Genomic DNA, 21,611 nt, shown 5'->3' on the forward strand with positions numbered 1-21,611 from the left:
TGTCACATGGCTAACATTTCTTGTGCAGTAATAGATTTTAGTCTTAAAAATCTGGCAACTCACCTTTGTATCCTTGTCATTTTATACACAGGAGATGTTTAATAAATGTGGAATATAGTAAGAATTCATAGTATAAAAGGAATTGGAACTACAATTACTATCCATGCAACAAACTAGGATAATTACTCTTTAGCTGTAGATGTGGTTGGTGTTGCACAGAGTTTAAGAATACTGACTCGACCAAGAATCCCAGCATGCTACTTCTTAGCAAAATTGCTTCTCTGTATCTGTTTTTATTAAATTTTTGCCAGGATTGTGACTTAATATGCTTAAGTAAAATGCTAAGAAGAGTGCCTGACACCTAGTCAGTGCTTCATAAGTGGTACGTGGTAAGGAAGTTACTTGATTATATGAAGCCAAGTAGTATTCCCAGATTGACAATCTGCTAGTTCAAACCTACTTTGTACCAATGCAGATTTTTTTAAAATTCGCATTATATTAACAATATTTTAAAACTGTTTTAGGTAAAAGGTCTTCCTAATTTGTAAATTTGTAGTATTAGTTTAAACATTATATGTTTCCCATTTATTTCAAAACATCTTCACATACATTATTTAAACACATCCTCACTACAGCTTTGAACAAAAAGGTGTGTGTCTAGTAAGGCAATAGACACAGGAAGGTGAATTGGCTTCCCCAGAGCTATACACTGTGCTGCATATAGGAAGTGTGCTGAAAAGAAGTCCATTTATGTGACTCAAAGAACAGACAAAAGTGACCTATGGTAACTGGGGATGGGGTTGAGAATTGACTGGAAAGGGGCACAAGGAAACTTTCCTTCAGTGAATTGAAATGTTGTGTCTTCTTTAGGGTAGTGATTACAGTAGTGTATACAGCTGTTAAAAGTCATCAGACTGAACACCTAAAATCTATGTATAATATTGTATTGTTAATTATGCTTTGATTTTTTTTTAATGTTAAAAAGATATAGGAGGGGGGATGATCGAGATGGCAGAGTAGAAGGATGTGGAGCTCACCTACTTCCACAAATACATCAGAAACACAGCTACACATGGAACAATTCTCATAGAATATCTACTGAAAGCTGGCAGAGGACTTCAGAATTCTGAAAGGGCAAGAAAGATCTCCAGGGGCTTCCCTGGTGGTGCAGTGGTTGAGAGTCCGCCTGCTGATGCAAGGGACACAGGTTCCTGCTCTAGTCCGGGGGCATCCCACATGCCACGGAGCGGCTGGACCCGTGGGCCATGGCCGCTGAGCCTGCGCATCCAGAGCCTGTGCTCCGCAACAGGAGAGGCCACAACAGTGAGAGGCCCACGTACCGCAAAAAAAAAAAAAAGATCTCCACATAACTGGGTAGGAAAATGAAAAAAACAAGAGAGAGAGAGGAATCAGGAGAGTACCTGCATCCCTGGGTGGGAGCTATGAAAGATTAAAAGTTCGTGTATCCTGGGAAGCCCCCTCACTGGCAGAGAGATCAGCCAGGACAGAGGGGGAGTTTCAAAGCCTCAGAGGAGAGTGCAGCAACCAGTTTGTGGCAGGCAGAATGGAGCGAGACCTGCACAGAGGGTCTGTGCTGCTGCCTGGCACTCCCCAGCCTGAGACGTACATCTGCAAGGATGGGCAGGGTCTGGGTGCTGAAGCTCAGCCTTCAGAGGACAGACCTGGGGACAGGACTGGGGTTGGCTGTGTGGAGACAGCCTGAAGGGGCTGGAGTGTGATGCAACCGCAAACAGGAGGGTACACAGAGGGAGCTGGGACCCACCACAGAGGCAAGGCACCATTGTTGGGTGCACAAAGGGAGGGCCGGGGCCCACCACAGCAGCCTCTCTCTCCACACACACGCAACCAACAGGGCACCACCCCCACGAGCTCAAGGAGGGCCCACCAGCTGCTGCCTCCTTGAACTCCAGGAGCTGATGCCAGCCGCCACCACTGCCATGGGCTCCGAGAGCAGGCACCAACTGCTGCCACCACCACTGCTGTGGGCTCCAGGAGAGGGCACCAGCTCCCACCTCTGCACATCCCCATCAAGGGGCTAACAGCCAGCACAGGCTGAGGAAACAGTGGCAGGTATCCACTAAACAGTCCTCACACCAAAAATATTAAACCCACACAAGCTACACAGGGACACTGCCACATAAAAATAGCCCTCCAAGACCACAGTAGGTAATTTTTTCTCCAACAGTCACAGAATAAGGGAAATAAAAGTAAAATTGAGAGGGACTTCCCTGGTGGTCCAGTGGTTAAGAATTCACCTTCCAATGAAGGGGACACGATTTCGATCCCTGGTTGGGGAACTAAGATCCCACATGCCATGGGGCAACTAGGCCTGTGTACTCTATAGCCCGTGCACCACAACTAGAGAGCTCGTGTGCCACAACTACTGAGCCCATGTGCTCTGGAGCCCACGCACCACAACTAGAGAGCCCACACACTGCAACTACTAAGCCTGCACGCTCTAGAGCCCACACGCCACAACTAGAGAGAAGCCCGTGCACTGCAGCAAAAGATCCTGCATGCCGCAACAGAGATCCCACGTATCGCAACTAAGACCCAACACAGCAAAATAAATATTAAAAAAAAAAAAACAGCTTTTGCACAGCAAAGGAAACCATAAACAAAACGAAAAGACAACCCTCCCAATGGGAGAAAAATATAAAAACAAAATAAAATAAAACTGAGGAGCAGAGGAACACTCCCAGTTAAAAGACCAAGAGAATTCCCCTGAAAGAACAACAATGAAACAGACCTCTTCAATCTAATAGACACAGATTTCAAAAGGAGATAATAAAAATAATGAAGGGATTAAGAAAGGCTATTGACAGAAATGCAGATTGTTGTAAAAAGGAGCTAGAAACTATAAAGGAGCCAAGAAAGATTAGAAAACTCATTCACCAAGATAAAAGCTGAGTTAAAGGCAATGAATAGCAAAAAAAAAAAAAAAAAAAAAAAAAAAAGCAAAATGAAAGCAATACAAGAGATCTATGGGATAATATGAAGCATGCCAACCTACAAATCATAGGGATTCCAGAAGGAGAAGAAAAAGAAAAGGTGATCAAAAATGTATTGAAAGAAATTATGGCTAAAAACTTCCCAAACCTAAAGAAGGAAACAGATATCCAGGTACAGGAAGCACCAAAGTTCCAGAACAAGATGAACCCAAACAGACCTAAACTAAAACATATTCAAATGGCAAAAGTTAAAGAGAGGATTCTAAAGGCAGCAAGAGAAAAGCAAAGAATTAATTATAAGGGAACCCCCACAAGGCTATCAGCTGATTTCTCTACAGAAACTTTGCAGGCCAGAAGGAAGTGACAAGATATATTCAAAATCCTGAAAGGGGAAAAATCTGCAACCTTGGATACTCCACCCAGCAAGACTATCATTTAGAATAAAAGCAGAGATAAATAATTTCTCAGACAAGAAAAAACTAAAAGAGTACAGCAATACTAAACCTATCCTAAAAGAAATATTGAAAGGTCTTCTCTAAATAGAAAAGAAATATTGAAAGGTCTTCTCTAAATAGAAAAGGTCTTCTTCTAAATAGATATAGGAAAGAGAAAAATCACAACAGAAAAGCAAATCACTTAAATAAGCCAGTATACAGATTAAAAAGGAAAAAAATTTTTTTTTACTTTTTTAAAAGTGATAACCGTAATGAACAGCAAAAGGATGAACATGAAGATGTAAAAGAGGACATAAAAATCATAAAATGTAGAGGAGGAGAGTAAGAAAATGCTGATTTTTTTTTTTTTTTTAGAATGTGTTTGAGCCTATATGACCAGCAGTCTAAAGCAAGTAGATATAGGAAGGGGTTAACATGCTTGAAAAACAGGGTAACCACAAATCAGAAACATACAGCAGATACACAAAACCAAAAAGAAGAGAACAAAAGCATAAAATAAGAGGAAATCAAACCACAAAAGGAAAAAAAAAAAAAGAAACACAAAATCAACTGGAAAGCAAGGTTTAAAATGGCAATAAATACATATCTATCACTAATTACCTTAAATTTCAGTGGACTAGGGACTTCCCTGGTGGCGCAGTGGTTAAAAATCCACCTGTCAATGCAGGTGACACAGGTTCAATCCCTGGTCTGGGAAGATCCCACATGCCGCAGAGCAACTAAGCCCTTGCAACACAACTACTGAGCCTGCACTCTAGAGCCCGCAAGCCACAACTACTGAGCCTGTGTGCTACAACTACTGAATCCCGCGTGCCTAGAGCCCATGCTCCACAACAAGAGAAGCCACTGCAATAAGAAGCCCGCGCACCACAACGAAGAGTAGCCCCTACCCACCGCAACTAGAGAAAGCCCGTGCACAGCAACGAAGACCCAACGCAGCCAAAAAATAAAAAGTAAAATAAAAAGAATATTAAGAGAAAATGTCAATGGACTAAATGCTCCAATCAAAAGACACAGAGTGGCAGGTTGGATTAAAAAAATAAGAACCTACAATATGCTGCCTACAAGAGACCCACTTTAGGGCAAAGGACACACATAAATTGAAACTGAGGGGATGGAAAAAGATATTTCATGCAAAACAGAAATGACATGAAAGAGGGGGTCACAATACTCATATGAGACAAAATAGACTTAAAGGCCATAAAGACAAAGAAGAACACTATATAATGATAAAAGGATCAATACAAGAAGAGGATATTACACTCGTCAATGTATATGCACCTAATATAGGATCACCCAAATACATAAAACAAATACTACAGAAATAAAGGGAGAAACTGATGGGTATACAATAATGGTAGGAGATTTTAACACCCCACTCACATCAATGGACAGATCCTCGAGACAGAAAATCAATAAGGCAACAGAGATCCTAAAGGATACGACAGAACGGTTAGACTTAATTGATATTTTCAGGACATTACACCCCAAAAAACCAGAATACACATTCTTTTCAAATGCACATGGAACACTCTCTAGGACTGATCACATACTAGGGCACAAAACAAGCCTCAACAAATCTAAGAGTATAGAAATTATTTCAAGCATCTTTTCTGACCACAACAGCATGGAACTAGAAATCAACCACAGAAAATGAAATGAGAAAGAAACAACATGCTAATAAAAAAACGAATGAGTCAGTGTTGAAATCAAGAGGAAATTATCAATTAAAAAATACCTTGAGACAAATGACAATGAAAAGACAACCATACAAAAGCTGTGGGATGCAGCAAAAGCAGTTTTTAGAGGGAAGTTCATAGTGACACAGGCCTTCTATACAAAACAAGAAAAATCTCAAATAAACAACCTAACCTACCACCTAAAAGAATTAGAAAAAGAAGAACAACAAAAACCTAAAGTCAGCAGAAGGAAGGAAATAATAAAGATTAGAGAGGAAATAAATAGAAATTAAAGTCAAGAGGTGATTTTTTTGAAAGGGTAAACAATATTGACAAACGTCTGGCCAGGCTCACCAAGAAGAAAAGAGAGAGAACTCAAATAAACAAAATAAGAAATGAAAAAGGTGAAATAACAAACAATACTCCAGAAATACAAAAAAAACATAAAAGAATACTATGAACAGTTACATGCCAACGTATTTACCAACCTAGAAGAAATGGACAAGTTTCTAGAAACATACAGCCCATCAAAATTCAATCAAGAAAAAATAATTTGAACAGACCAGTCACTAGAAGTGAAATAGAATCTGTAATTTAAAAATGCTCCCTACAAACAAAAGTCCAGGACCAGATAGCCTCACAGGTGAATTCTTCCAAACATAAAAAGAAGAACTTATACCGATCCTTCTCAAACTCTTCCAAAAGACTAAAGAGGAGGGAACACTCCCAAAGACATTCTATGAAGCCACAACCACCCTGATACAAAACCAGACAAAGATACCACCAAAAAAGAAAATTACAGTCCAATATCTTTGATGAACATAGATGCAAAAATTCTAAACAAAATATCAGCAAACCGAATCCAACAAACACATAAAAAAGACCATACACTACGACCAAGTTGGATTCATCCCAAGTTCACAAGGATGGTTCAACATATGCAAAATCAATGTGATACACCACATTAACAAAAGAAAAAAAAAAAAAGATCATCTCAACAGATGCAGAAAAAGCATTTGATAAAATTCATCAACGTTTCATGATAAAAACTCTTACCAAAGGGGGTATAGAGGGAACATATCTCAACATAATAAAAGCTATTTATGACAAACCCACAGCCAATATAATACTCAACAGTGAAAAGCTGGAAGCCTTCCCACTAAAATCTGGAACAAGACAAGAATGCCCACTCTCACCACTTCTGTTCAACATAGTGTTGGAAGTCCTAGCCCCAGCAATCAGGCAAGAAAAAGACATAAAATTTATCCAGATTGGAAAGGAAGAGGTAAAACTGTCATTATATGCAGATAACATGATACTATATATAGACAACCCTATAAACTCCACACAAAAACTACTAGAACTGATAAATTAAGCAAGGTAGCAGGGTACACGATTAACATACAGAAATCAATTGCATTTCTTTACATTAACAATGAATTATCAGACAGGGAATGTAAGAAAAAAATACCTTTTAAAATTGCACCCCAAAAAATAAAATACTAAGGAATAAACCTGACCGAGGAGGTGAAAGACTTATATACTGAGAACTATAAGACATTAATAAAGAAAATTTAAAATGATTCAAAGAAATGGAAAGATATCTCATGCTCTTGGATTCGAAGAATTGTTATTGTTAAAACAGCCATACTACCCAAAGCAATCTACAGATTTAACGTGATCCCTATCAAATTACCCATGACATTTTTCACAGAACTGGAACAAAAAATCCTAAAATTTATATGGAACTATAAAAGATCCAGAATTGCCAAAGCAATCCTGAGGGAAAAGAACAAAGCAGGAGGCATAACCATCTCAGTCTTCAGACAACTACAAATCTACAGTAATCAAACAGCGTGGTATTGGCACAAAAACAGACATATGGATCCATGGAACAGAATACAGAGCCCAGAAATAAACCCACACACCTATGGTCAATTAATCTTTGACAAAGAAAGCAAGAATATACAATGGGAAAAGGTCTCTTCAGCAAGTGGTGTTGGGAAAGTTGAAGAGCCACATGTAAATCCATGAACTTAGAACACACCCTCACACCATACACAAAAATAAACTCAAAATGGCTTAAAGACTTAAAAGGAAGGCATGAAACCATAAAACTCCTAGAAGAGAACATAGACAAAACATTCTCTGACATAAATCGTACCAATGTTTTCTTAGGTCAGTCTCCCAAGTCAATAGAAATAATAGCAAAAATAAACAAATGGGACCTAATCAAACCTGCAAGCTTTTGCACAGCAAAGGAAACCATAAACAAAAGGAAAAGACAACCTATGGAACAGGAGAAAATATTTGCAAACAATTAGACCTACAAAGGCTTGATTTCCAAAACATACAAAGAGCTCATACAACACAACAAAAAAAACAATCCAACTGAAAAAATGGGCCAAAAACCTAAAGACATTTCTCCAAAGAAGATGTACAGATGGCCAACAGGCACATGAAAAGATGCTCAACATTGCTAATTATTAGAGAAATGCAAATCAAAACAATAATGAAGTACCACTTCATACCAGTCAGAATGGCCATCATTAAAAAGTTGACAAATAACAAATGCTGGAGAGGGTGTGGAGAAAAGGGAACCCTCCTACACTGTTGGTGGGAATGCAAGTTGCTGCAGCCACTATGGAAAACGGCATGGAGGTCCCTCAAAAAACTAAAAATAGAGCTACCATATGATCCTGCAATCCCACTCCTGTGCATATATCCAGACAAAACTATTAATTCAAAAAGATACATGCATCCCTATGTTCATAGCAGCACTATTTCCAATAGCCAAGACATGGAAGCAACACAAAAGTCCATCGACAGATGAATGGATAAAGTAGATGTAGTTTATATATTGGGTTGGCCAAAATGTGCCTTCGGTTTTTAAGTAAAAATAAAAGACACATTTTTCATTTTCGCCAAGAACTTTATTGAACAACATATTCACCCTTTTGTTCCACTACCTTCTGCCATTTCTCAGGCAATTTCATAATTCCATCTTTCCAAAACTTTTTACTTTTGAGCAAAGAACTGTTCAATGTGCCTTTTACAGTCTTCCAGGGAATTGAAATTTTTTTCATTAAGACAATTTTGTAAAGACCTAAATAAATGGAAATGCAAAGGTGCAATGTCCAGTGAATACGGCAGATGAATCAGAACTTCCCAGCCAGGCTGTTAACAGTTTTTGTGTGGTCATCAAAGAAACATGCAGTCTTGTGTTATCCTGATGGAAGATTATACATTTTCTGTTGACTAATTCTGGATGCTTTTCATCAAGTGCTGCTTTCAGTTGGTCTAACTGGGAGCAGTACTTGGAATTAATCATTTGGTTTTCTGCATTGGCAGGGGGATTCTTAACCACTGCACCACCAGGGAAGTCCTGATGACTTTTTTAAATGCACACTGGTATGACAGCTGTCACATACAATCTAACAAAACCGTTTCAAATGAAGTTAAAGACAACTAAGTGGGGCTTCCCTGGTGGCGCAGTGGTTAAGGATGCGCTTGCCAATGCAGGGGACACGGGTTCAAGCCCTGGTCCAGGAAGATCCCACATGCCACAGAGCAACTAAGCCCGTGCGCCACCACTACTGAGCCTGTGCTCTAGAGCCTGTGAGCCACAACTACTGAAGCCCGCGCACCTAGAGACCATGCTCTGCAACAAGAGAAGCCACCGCAATGAGAAGCCCGCGCACCACAATGAAGAGTGGCCCCCGCTCGCCGCAACTACAGAAAGTCCCTGCGCAGCAACAAAGATCCAACTCAGCCAAAAATTAATTAATTATTCTTTTAAAAAAGACAACTAAGTGCTACTACAGCCATCTTACAGAAAAAACTGAACGAACCTTTTGACCAACCCAATACAATGAAATAATGCCATTTTTAGCAACATGGATGGAACCAGAGATTATCATACTAAGTGAAGTAAGTCAAAATGAGAGGACAAATACCATATGATATCACTCATGTGGGGAATCTAAAATATGACACAAATGAACTTATCTATGAAACAGAAAGACTCACAGATATAGAGAACAGACTTGTGGTTGCCAAGGGCAAGGGGGTGTGGGGGAGGGACGGTGTGGGAGTTTGGAGTTAGCAGATGCAAACTATCATATACAGGATGGATAAACAACAAGGTCCTACTCTATAGCACAGGGAACTACATTCAATATCCTGTGATAACCATAATGGAAAAGAGTATGACAATGCAGGGGACATGAGTTCCATCCGTGGTCCAGGAAGATCCCACATGCCGCGGAGCAACTAAGCCTGTGTGCCACAACTACTGAAGCCTGTGCACCCTAGAGCCCGTGCACTGCAACTATTGATCCTGTGTGCTGCAACTACTGAAGCCCACGTGCCTAGAGCCTTGCTCCGCATCAAGAGAAGCCGCCGCAATGAGATGCCCGCGCACTGCAACAATGAGTAGCCCCAGCTCGCTGCAATTAGAGAAAGCCCGTGCACAGCAACGAAGACCCAATGCAGCCAAAAAAAGAAGCATCTATCTATCTATATATAGATATAACTGAATCACTTTGCTGTACAGCAGAAATTAACACAACATTGTAAATCAACTATACTTCAATTTAAAAAATATATATATATACGTATATATATACATATATATATATATATATATATATATATATATATATGATGTTAAGTTGTGCACAGAGCTACAACCATACAAGTGTGTTTGGGTATGTTGAGAAGCAGTGCTGATGCACTGACTTACAGTATGAACCAAGAGTGTGTTCTACTCAACTCTAAAACAGCCAACATCAACCCAACCTAAGGACTTTATCACCTTTGCCTGTGTTTGTTGTTGGACGGCCCTATCGAACAAAAAGGCAGATTCTCTGTTCCTAGATATTTTTAGCATAAGTTAGATATCCACCTAATAACTGTCAAAAATGGGAAGTTAACAGAGCAAAGAACAGAGACCAGTGAATTTCAGGACAGGTCCAAGAACCAAGCGAGCCAGTACGCAGAAAGCTTGTGAACATGTGCCTTATTTTGAGAAGGTCCTTTGGTGCAACACATTTTCTAAGGGATTTCTTTAAAAGAACTTCAAACCTAGATAAACAAAAACTGATAAACCTTCGTTTCAGCTCAGAAAATTACACACACACAAATAACATTTTTTAAGCTCACTCTGCCAAGGTGGTGGTACTGGGCTTCCCAGTAACAAGAGGGAGGCAGGAAGATTGACTCGGGCTTTCCCGGCTTTTCTCTTCTTTGTTGAAATTATTGCTTTTAATAAACCCAAAGAAAATCTCCGCTTTTAATAAATCCAAAGAAAATCTCCAGCTTTGAAACTGTTAGCTTCCTTTTTCCACAAAAAAAGCAAAGATGCCCCCCACACACAGAAACCAAGGCATAAATATACATGAATTACATTTGAAAACTTTTCGTGATACCTACGGGTGTTGTCTCACCTCTGAAGTCCTCTGCTTACTTTGTCGAGAGTCTTCCTCCAAAGCTCTCAGAAGCTTTTAAATAAACACCAAGGGGCTGGTCTGAAGAATATCAGCTTAAAGGGGTGGTACATTATTAACCTGTCCACAGTACCTCAGTCTGATCCTGTTTCTACTCCTTAGGTTGCAAAATTATAAATTTTACTTCCAGGTAACATGAAAACCACGAAGTCGTCTTTTCCCTCTTTTCTTCTGATGAATACAACCGGAGTTGAGATTTTTGACCATGGATAGATGGGCTGGGATGGGAGGGCAACCTAGTCTTCGCTCTGGATGTTTACTTTTCCGTAGAAGGACATCCCTCAGCCCCGGCTTCCCTCTGCCCCTCATGCCTCCCTCCCCCGGGAGGAACCTGCCTCATTGATGAGTTAAGGGAAGGAAGTGCCCTAGCTCTGCTCCTTCCTCACCTGTACCTCTTTGGAGTTGACCTGCCTTCAGACAGCATCACTGTCCTGGGCCGTGCACTAAGCTTAAGGGTAAAAGGCCCTGCCGTGGTAGGGGGACGTCCGCAGTGGTGCAGAGCTGCTGGCAACTGGTGAGTCAACCACATCCTGGGGTTCCGTATCAGAAAGCCCATTTTCCATAGATACACAAGTCACAACCTCCAAAATGCATTTTATTATTTATAAAGATGCTTTGGCCATCATGTGCCTTAATCTGTGGACTGCTTAGCTGGTTCAAAATTCAGAAAGGAAGCGGTGTGCTCTTTGGTGGGTACTCATACCCCAACAGGATAAAGTTTACTTTCCTACACTCAGCACTTTGAGTAACAGTAGAAGCTCATATGGGAGATGTCTAAAAATCTGCTGTATTTTTTTCTGTCCCTCTCTTCATTCATCTATCTCACAGATGCAAAGTAGAAAAACTGGGGGCGAGTGCGGGACTGTTTCTAAAACCATAACACTCTTCTTTAGCTGGATGTTTTTCCTGAGTGTCAATGGGCAAGATGCAGTGGATCACTCCAGAGACACAATAAGTGTCTCTCCTCTTGAAAATCTCTCACTGATGGGCTGTGAATTTTTTTGAAACTTCACACAAGTGCAACAATTCTGAACACCTTCCTCGACATGCTTACGACCTAAGAACTAAGGATGTAATCAGTCATCAAACAGATCGTACATTTGCCCTGTAAACTCAATCTGCCAGAAGAAGAAAACACACCACCAGATTAAGAGCTTTTTAAAATATAATTTAAAACTATTTTGTACCAGTACAATATATTAATTTTACAAATGTAAAATTTTATCCGCTGTTAAAGCATTTGCAAAAACCACACATCCTACTTCAGCTTTATTGCACAATATCTATAAGAAAATATTAATTTTTAAATTAGAAAACATAAAAATGCTTTCAATATAGAAGAGACAATCTGATTTTAAAGACAATACTCTATAAGAATGTCTACCCAGAAAATAACAAACTTTCACAGGATACCAAGCTGGCCAGATGCTTCGGCAGATCCAGTACAAAGCACTGTGGAAAACCAGTCCAAGTTACTTAATCCAAACTGTATCATCCTTCTTCATTAGAAATCCAGATGCCACACAAGGTGGTTTCTTATACTTTAAAAAGTTGAGGCATTTCTCAGTTGTGAGCATTCTGAATATATCCTACACATTAAAAACAATCCTTCCAACTTCACAGCCATCTGCAGGGTTTTTTCCTTCATGCAGACTATCTCTGGCAACTGTGTTTAATGTCTATCAAATAATCATTTCAATTCTTTTATGCTGATAGAAAACATCAAGTTAAATATACCTTTAAACCTAGTCCTTTACAAAAATCAGTTTATAAATTTGTATCATAAAAATTAGTGTCGAGACCATCAAGGTGGCCTTCGTTTGTTTTACATGAGTTGGTTCTCCCAGAGTTGGGAAGGCGGACGTCCCACTTTTCAACGTAGTGTTAATGAGGAAATAAATCCAAGCACTAAGCTGGAATCCCAAGACGGGTTAATAAGGTTGTATGATGGATTTTAGTGGGATAGTATTACCCTGGGTATATATATACCAACGTAGGTATTAAAATACTGACAGCAAATCTTGGTGGTAATTTAATTCATCTCCAACAATGAATATAATCTGGAGATGCAAAAGGAAAAATGTTCATAAATACAGTATCAGTGGGGTTGTGTGTATTGTAGAAAGGGCAAAAAATCCTTATTTAATAGAACAAGGATTCACTAAATTTGATACATTAAATAGATTATACATCTTTTTTTGTTAAAGTATGTTGATTCCATCTCAAGTGTTTTCAAATGGATGCCTTTGTGGCCCAGGAAATTGCCTTTTGGAACTTACGGCCTGCATAAGCAAAGTCAAATATAGTATTACACACTCGTGTAGAGAAAGAAATCATTAAAATAGTGGTTATGCACTCACAAGTTTGTTGTAGGTAGATAGAATTATCAAAAACCCAGATGCTTATAAAAGTTTGCACTATTTAGAATTTCTTCCTTAGGAATCAAAGCAGTCGCTTTCTGGAACTGCATTTTTTTCAGAACTGCTCAAAGCACCTCACCTAGATGAGTGTTTTTTAAAAATATATATAAAAAGTCTACCATGAGACTTCAAACATCACATATTTCACCTTTTACGGGCTTTTTATCATGCATCCCTTCCTTTAAAGTCCTTCAGAATAAAATAAAAATAAACTCTCACATTCCATTAGAAAAAAAGGGAAACATTCATGGTCTGAAAATTTTCTGCCTTCCCCCAAATCTTGGTACTATGTGCAATGTCCTCATATACAAATTTTGAGGAAACCCCTGATCATCTATTACTGAATAGTCAGCTAATGGACATGCCATAGAAAGTTGACATTAATTGTAGTGAATAGATTAAAATCTATTCCATAAAATAAAAATGTTCTATGACTTCAATTTAAATACATATCTGAAAAGCTACGAGGAGGTTTTCTGTTTGTTTTTTGAACGTGCTAATTATTACAAGTATCTTCAATACATTATGTCCAATTCTTTGTAAAACTAAACCATGCTTTAGGCACACTGCTTGATGAGTTTCTAAGAAGCAGAGGAAAAAAAATATCACTTGTCAATTAATCCAGCTTCCTTAATTTTACTGAAGAAGAATTTCTCCAGGATATTGGCACATTTGTAGTATTCACTCTCAGGGGGGTTGTACTCTTTGCAGTTGGTAAAGACGCGCTGTAAGTCTGCCATGAATAATTTCTTAGACACGTAGTACCTATTCTTGAGGCGTTCGCTCATGGTTTTCAGATCTGCACAGGAAAAAAAAATATTAGCCATCTTTGACTCCTTTTAAACCAACCAGCTGACAAAAGTGAGACAGGGAAAGAAATCTATGTCATCAGTTTGATCACATTTTCACCATCCCAATGTCTTTCTTTAAGAGAAATTCATATGATCAAGGAAAACAGTTCTTGAGTCTTATGTTCTTCCTTTTGTGAGGGTATCCTGTGCAAAATCACAGTGTTTTAACACTGAAGGGACCATTATTAGTCATCTGGCCCAATCCCCTCTTCAGCACGAGGCAGCTAAGTAGATTAGCAGCAATAAGTACGATGAACTAAGTACTGTTAGCTCTTCATTCAGAATTATACAGAAGAGGCTTTGTCTATACATTGAGCACAGCAGGTGGAACATTTGTATCGAATCATTTCATTACTTAAATCAGAACAATCAGACTGAGTTTGTTTCTCTAAATTCACAGTTGTTCTGGTGCTGTAGAGATAGAACTAAAATGGAGAAACAGATAATAAATACATCTGCAAATATACCAGTGGCCTTGCATGTAAAATGGTTCCAGTGAATTTAGTTTCATGCTCCATCAATGAAATAAGAATGACAAACTTTACTTAATAATCTATTTTCTAAAGCAAGTAAGCCTTGCGAGACAATTGTCAAAAAGAATATTTTCCCAATATATCTACTTGCTTTAAATTATTTTACAAAGGAAAACAATGCTTCATCTAAACTTGTAAGAATATAATGAGGCTTCTTTAATCTTCACTCTCAGAACCAATTTAAAGAATTCCACGAAGATTAGAAGATGCTAACATTTGTCTACTTATAGGTCCCTAGTTGTCTCTAAGTCTGGTTCTATCATTAAAAATTATATCAACTAGGGCCTCCCTGGTGGCGCAGTGGTTGAGAGTCCGCCTGCCGATGCAGAGGACACGGGTTCGTGCCCCGGTCCGGGAAGATCCCACATGCCGCGGAGTGGCGGGGCCCATGAGCCATGGCCGCTGAGCCTGCGCGTCCGGAGCCTGTGCTCCGCAACGGGAGAGGCCACAACAGTGAGAGGCCCTCATACCGCAAAAAAAAAAAAAAAAATTATATCAACTGTTAAATTGGATTAGCAGATACACACTACTATATACAAAATAAACAACAAGGTCCTATTGTATAGCACAGGGAACTGCAATAAACCAAAATGGAAAAGAATATGAAAAAAATTATATAAACTCTGCATGAAAAAATAAGTCAAAATCACTAAAGAAATACTTCTGACTACCAACAACCCAAATTCCCACTATATTATCAAATTTTCCAGAGGGAGAGAAACTGACAACCAAATACACTGGGATTATCATTTAATAAGATAAATAAACTTATGTGCAACATCCCAAAATGGGGAGAAATTCATTTGCAGCAAAATCCTAAATCTACCACAAAACTCCAAAGGAAAAATAGGAAATATCTGCTTTCACCTATTTCCTTTGACTAAAGCCTTTTTTTTTTTTTTTAAATAAAGCCTATCTTGGTTAGAAGTATGTCATCACATCTGTGAATTCAACTTTCCATTTTCTTTCTTCTCTAACTGAAATAGTTCGGAGGGAGAGAAAAACTGAAAAGTATTAAGCTACACAAAGGCTTGACAAATAGCCCAGTAAACGTGTCACCTGAGTGTAACTGAACAGCTGAAGAGGTGCTCTCGTTGAATAAAGAAAGAGCAGTGGAACCGGCCTCTCTGGGTAAAACTGGATGCTTACCCTCCTCCCACCTAAATGCCCACCACTTAGGATATGCTGCCTGATATCATGTTTACGATGTTTAGAAGGAAGAGACGTGTGACCAAAAGAGAAAAAAAAAAAGTAAAGGGGGAAAAAATGAAACTTGACACAAAGAAGTTTACGCAAAAGCTCTCCCCACTAGTTTTTGGAAGGCGGGAGGAAAGGAGCGATGGGGAGAGCCTCAAATACAGCAGGAAAAGAATCATGAAAGTGTTTGGAGCTTTCTGAATAATTACAACCAACTCTGCATGTTTCCTTTCTCTATTGCCTTTCCATTCTAAAGTTATAGATAACAGCTTCCTTCCTCTGGCCTTCTTAGAAGCTTTTGGTTGACCAAATGGCCTGGGTTACAAAAGAAGGTGACTGAACACTAGTGAAAACAAACATGGAGACACCACTAAATTACTCATTAAATCCCCAAAAGTTGGGAATTCTGGGTAAATAGGAAAGCCCTGCCTACCTGCCTAGCTACCCATGTGTGGGAAGCTTGGGCCACACCTCAGACGCTGTACTGAATGCCATTTCCTTAACGAAACAGGTTGGATCTCATCCATATGGAAGAAAAGAGGTTTTTTTAGGGCATGGGGGTGGGGGGGAAGAGAAGAAATGTTTTTTGAAAAAGCCATGAAGGCAATGGCAGAAAAAGTGAAATTACCGATTGTCCGTCTTGTCCTCAAAGACATGACCATCTTAGGGGCAAGGGCATCCCAAGAAAACAAAGCATGGCTCCAACCAAAGAGCACCATCTACTGTTTTCATTAACGCTGCTTACGCACACCTCAGCCCACCACTGGCCTTGCTCAGTGGGGTCAACTGTCCCCTCACGAGCATTCAGCTGTGCGCACAAGTGGTGTCCGGCTGGCGAGGTTCCCACCCTCCCCTGGCTGGACCAAGCAGAAAGCTTCCAGAGGGCAGGCTGGGAGTCGGCTATGACAGACAGGACCCACCGGACCTGCCACCGCAGGGCTTCAGAGTGCACACGGACAGGGCCGAAAACCGTTCTCCCCAGGCTCACGCAACCTCCCTTGAGCATTTCACAAAAGAACTTGAGGCAGCCCAGGTGACGAGGATGCCAAGGTCAGGTAAGTTTGGAAATGGACTTAAAGGGTTTTAGCATATTTTTCACATCCTGGGAAATACTGATTCCCAAGTCAGCCTTCCATTCAGAATTCTACACTCCTTCAACCCTTACTCTGATTTTCATGTACTGAAATACACAGAAGCGAGGCAGATAGAAAAGGGAAAGAAAAGCGTACGGATGTGCGTCCACTTTAAGGACCAGAGACTACTGAAATCATTACCACCACTGTGTAGAACATTCGTGTGATAATGCCACAGAAAAATCTACAAATAACTCTGTTATCGGGGAGCTAATGGATCCCTTTCACTCTTCCTTTCACATCTTAATACCTTCTTAGCACCAGGTAGAAAAGGGACAGAAGATACAGGCCCTCTCCAGAAAAATGGCCACACAGCTGATTGGGGGAAAAAAAAAAAAAAAAAAAATTCAGCTCGTGGTCTGTCATCTGCACAATGCCAAATTAGTTTAATTTGGGGATTCTCAATTGACTCAATTAATCATTCCTTTTAGCCTGGTGCAGACACAGCAGCAAATTCCACAATTCTACATTTCTAAAGGCATTTCTTTTGTTTGTTTGGGGATGTGGGACCAAGCTTAAAATAGGAGTATAATTAGTGACACTCAGTCTCCTTCAAGAGCGTGGAAAATCAAGAGCTGCATTAATGATTATTTCTCCATCTAAGAGTACAGCAGTCAAGCGGCTTGATCTAACTTCGTCTGTTTACCTTCAAAAATTCTCAGACTCTCCAAGCATATCAAGAGGACAAGCTGATGTTTTTCCATTTGCAACCAAACTGAATATAATCAAGGTTATGTCCACACAGCTGACTCTCATCTCCAGTGCTGTCTGCAGCTCGCATCGATGGTGTGGGCGCTACAGGGCAGCAGCGGGAGCCTAAGGAACACGGCCATCCCCTCCCCTTTACCCCTCCTGCTCTGATGCCACCGGCCCTCCACCCTACAACAGAAGAGTGCACATCAACCTCGGCACCCCTTTGTCCCCCACACCGCCATCCAGAGAGTTTTAAATCTATACTTAGAAAATGTTAATGGCATTACCCATGGGGAACCTTATAACTTCATAATATCCCGGAGCTTCTGTTCTCTTCACGGGTTCCATGAAGGGCCAAGCGCTTTGATGGCTCTTGGGTAAAGAAAAAAGTAAGGTATCTAATATGGAAATGCCATGTGGGAAATCATTTCAAAATATTTGCATGAGGTGAAGGAAAACAAAACACCCACCTTCACCTGCTGGAGGATGCTCTTGAGGGTGCTATAAAGCTGGTCGGGGTCTTTGGGCTCTTTACTTGAAAGGAAAAGAATAAACAAGAAGGAACAATGATTAGTTTTCTCTTCTCTTGCCAAGTGATTCCAGCTCATTTTTACAGAAACTTAAAATTAGAACCATTCCAGAATTTTTTATGAAAACTGAAACCTAACAAGTGTTGTGATGGTGACTACAATCAGTTTGCCTGTTTTCTCTAAGTTTCTGGGAGGGGAAAAAGAACACTTGCATTAATATCCTCTGGCCCATCATACTTACCTCTTCTCTTTTCCACTCGGTTTCCAGCCTGTCTCTCCTATATATCAACAAAATTAAACACTGAATGAGAACTGCTTTTGGTCAAGAGAATAACATATTTAATAGTTATCAAAAATACAATAAATTATAGCCACAACTCAATAAATGTCTATATCTGAAGAGTCTGAACTTAACTACAGTTAATTCTTTACTTCCTCATACACCTAACAATACAAAACATTTCCAAGACTGACATTGCTCTGTCTGTTAGTACTTTTTAAAGCAGGAACTTCAACCTTTCAGAGGAAAGCATAAAAAACAAACATGTCTGGTACTGTGGGTGTGTATTTTTTTTAAAACCCTAAGTCACGGTTTTTGCTAATCACCCTGTGAAAGAGTTAAGCTGTTGTTTTAGGTTGGAACAAACTCTGTCCTGGTCTCTAGTTTATTTGGGGCAGACCCTGCTTGTAATGCAAGATGGTTTACTGTAGCAGAAAGAAGACACAGCCTGGAGTCCAATCGACCAGGACTGATTTCTTGTTCTCTCCTTAAAAGCTAGTGTACCCGAGATAAGTTAGTCAACCTTTGCCTCTGTTTATCAACCTATAAAACAGAACTCTAAAACTGAGCTGATGTGATTCCTTTTGAGATTAGTTGATATATGTAAAAGCACACAAAACAAACAAATAAACAAACAGAAGAATGCCTGGCACATGTAGGCATCCAGTGACAGGGGAGCTATTAATAAGATAATACACGGAAGCAAAATTTCCAGGTCTGACAAGGAAAGTAAGATCTGCTATAGGGTATACTCTGTAATGAAGAAATATATCTTGCCCATATAATGTCTTATTTTCTCTGGAGAATTTTAGTTTGTTTGCTTTGGTTTTGTTTATATTAAATCTTCAATATACTGGATGATCCTGGATTTGAACCGAATGAAAGTACCAATATTCATAGCTTTTGATCTACAAAAACAGCTGTTTTAACCCAATACAACTCACCTCTAATATACTCACAGAGAAGAACCCTTGGGAAAACTACTCTAAAATAGGGAACTTGGAACAAAGTATATGCTTTGCAATCATCTTGTTTAGAGGGTTGTGGAAACTAATTCAGCCCAAGCACAGTTCTATGCAGGCTGCACCCAGGAGGGCAGTGAGGCAGGGTACCAACAGCAAGATGTCTCGAGGAGGCCAGGATGGGGCTGCTACTATTCCTGACATTCACTGGCCATGCGCTGTTTAAGGTGAAAGGGCTTAACCATCCTGAGACTCAACCTTCCCCTCTGAGTAGAATTCCCTGCCACCAAGGTCACATATGGGGAGTGTCCAGCACGGTGCCACAAATAACAGGCTCTCATAACCGATGGACATTAACAGCTACAACAAGAGGTCAACTAAGTTCTCTTCCGCTTTGTCTGCACTGGGAAACAGAGAAAAGATGTAAAAGGAAAGCATTTGCTCCCTTCTTAAAGACTACAATAACACAAATGGAGACAGACAGGGGAAGCAGCTTTCCAAATCACTGCATTCTGGTATAATTGTTTCCAACACTGTCATGGCATTACCAAAAGGTTTTGCTTTTAGAAGAAGATCTATACATACGAATTCCAGGAATGCTTTCTATCGGGATCTGCCGGACTCCATCTTTAAAACAGGAAAGTCCCGGGTAGACTTTCCGAATCTGGGCTTGTTTTCTCTCTATCAGCTTTTTAATGATCTGCAAAGCACAGAAGAAAATACGTTTAGTGACAGGAGTCTGTGGCCACAGTTTAAGTCAGTCTATGGAGTCATTTTCCTAACAAAATTGAGTCTTCAGGAAACAAAAGGGTGAATGCTATTGAACAGTAAGACATGAAAGCATTCTATTATACCATGCCTTTAATGTCATTCACCCAGCCGCCTTTGAATACTTGTTCCCTTCCATTGAAAAGAAGCCAATACCGAGAGAACACACTGCCCCAAGGGCCCACTGTCCTCTTTAGTATAAGCGCCAAAGGTTTTGCCCCCTCCCCGGGAGCCTCAGCCGCAGCAGCCCAGGCAACGTCAGAACCTCTTCACATCCCATGACCAGGAACTGCTCCCTTCTACTCGAGGGGCAGACAAACTCACGAAGTCCCCAAAGCCTGGGAGGACGGCTTTCCTATTATTCACATTTTTCAAGGCTTGAGCCCCAACCTATGCTGTCTGCATCCAAACCGCAGCTCTAATGAGCAAAGGCAACACAACCAGGATGGGGGCCACCAGAACCGATTAGGGAATCTTGAGAGGTGTCCGTTTGTTTTATAAAATAATTCCTAATGCCCTGAGGTAACTATTTCCAGAGCAGTTTCCCTTTAAAAAAGGAAAGGAAAAAATAAAATAAAATAGCCCTCACAACTCACCATCTTGAGATTAACCATATCATAACTGAATTTTGGAAAACACAAAACAGTAGCAGTCGTTAATCGAATTCACAAAGGAAAACAAAAAAATTCTAGTTCCTAACTGCTTGATCTCAGACATAAGGCTGGTAAATGCCATAGCATGAATGCATAACCTTAACAATTAAACATAGGACTTCATAAAATGAATGGGACTGGCAACATATATTCCTGGTAAATCTACTCAGGGCTGTCCAATAGAAATATCATGTAAACCACTCATGTAGTTGAAAATCTTCCAGTAACTACTTTAAAAAAAAGAAAAAAAAAGTAAAAAGAAACAGGTGTAATTTTAACAATATATTTTTATTTAATCCAATGTATCTAAAATATTATCATTGCAGCATATGCTCAAGAGAAAAAAATTATGTGATATTTTACATGTTTTTATTCACACTAGGTCTTCAAAATCAGAGTGTATTTTACACTTACAGCACATCTCAGCTTTGACTGGCCATGCGGCAAGCACCCAATAGCCACGTGTGGCCAGTGGCTACCACCTGGGACAGAGCATATCTAAAACGATGCTCTGCATTTATTTGTAAGTCCAAGTCTTTTTTAAAAAGAATCCTTGGAAACAACCTAAATGTCTATTGACAGATGAATGGATAAAGAAAATGTGGTACATACATACAATGGAATATTACTCAGCCATAAAAAAGCATAAAATAATGCCATTTGCAGCAACATGGATGGACCTAGAGATTATCATACTAAGTGAAGTAAATCAGACAAAGAAAGACAAATATCATATGATAGCACTTATATGTGGAATCTAAAAAAAAGATGATACAAATGAACTTATTTGCAAAACAGAAACAGACTCAGAGGCACAGAAAACAAACTTATGGTTATCAAAGAGGATAGGGGGGAGGGATAAACTAGGAGTTTGGGGTTAACATATACACACTACTATATATAAAATAGATAAACAGCAAGGTCGTACTGCATAGCACAGGGAACTATACTCAATATTCTGCAATAACCTATAATGGA

The 21,611-nt window shown here is 39.7% G+C and overlaps 1 protein-coding gene across 1 annotated transcript in view; it reads right to left on the minus strand.

The window, feature by feature from the left end:
* Positions 1-11,760: 11,760 nt before the first annotated feature.
* The window catches only part of KAT2B (lysine acetyltransferase 2B), a 102,912-nt gene continuing 93,061 nt past the window's right edge, over positions 11,761-21,611 (minus strand). Inside the window, exons 14-18 of the mRNA XM_060149541.1 lie at positions 19,798-19,912; positions 18,212-18,248; positions 17,911-17,974; positions 17,728-17,812; positions 11,761-13,832 (exon numbers count right to left, since the gene is read on the minus strand). Of these exons, the coding sequence (XP_060005524.1) occupies positions 13,639-13,832; positions 17,728-17,812; positions 17,911-17,974; positions 18,212-18,248; positions 19,798-19,912 (495 nt within the window). The 3' untranslated portion in view covers positions 11,761-13,638. The remainder of the gene's footprint in view (positions 13,833-17,727; positions 17,813-17,910; positions 17,975-18,211; positions 18,249-19,797; positions 19,913-21,611) is intronic.

Source organism: Lagenorhynchus albirostris, chromosome 5, assembly GCF_949774975.1.
Source record: "Lagenorhynchus albirostris chromosome 5, mLagAlb1.1, whole genome shotgun sequence".
Classification (NCBI taxonomy): domain Eukaryota; kingdom Metazoa; phylum Chordata; class Mammalia; order Artiodactyla; family Delphinidae; genus Lagenorhynchus; species Lagenorhynchus albirostris.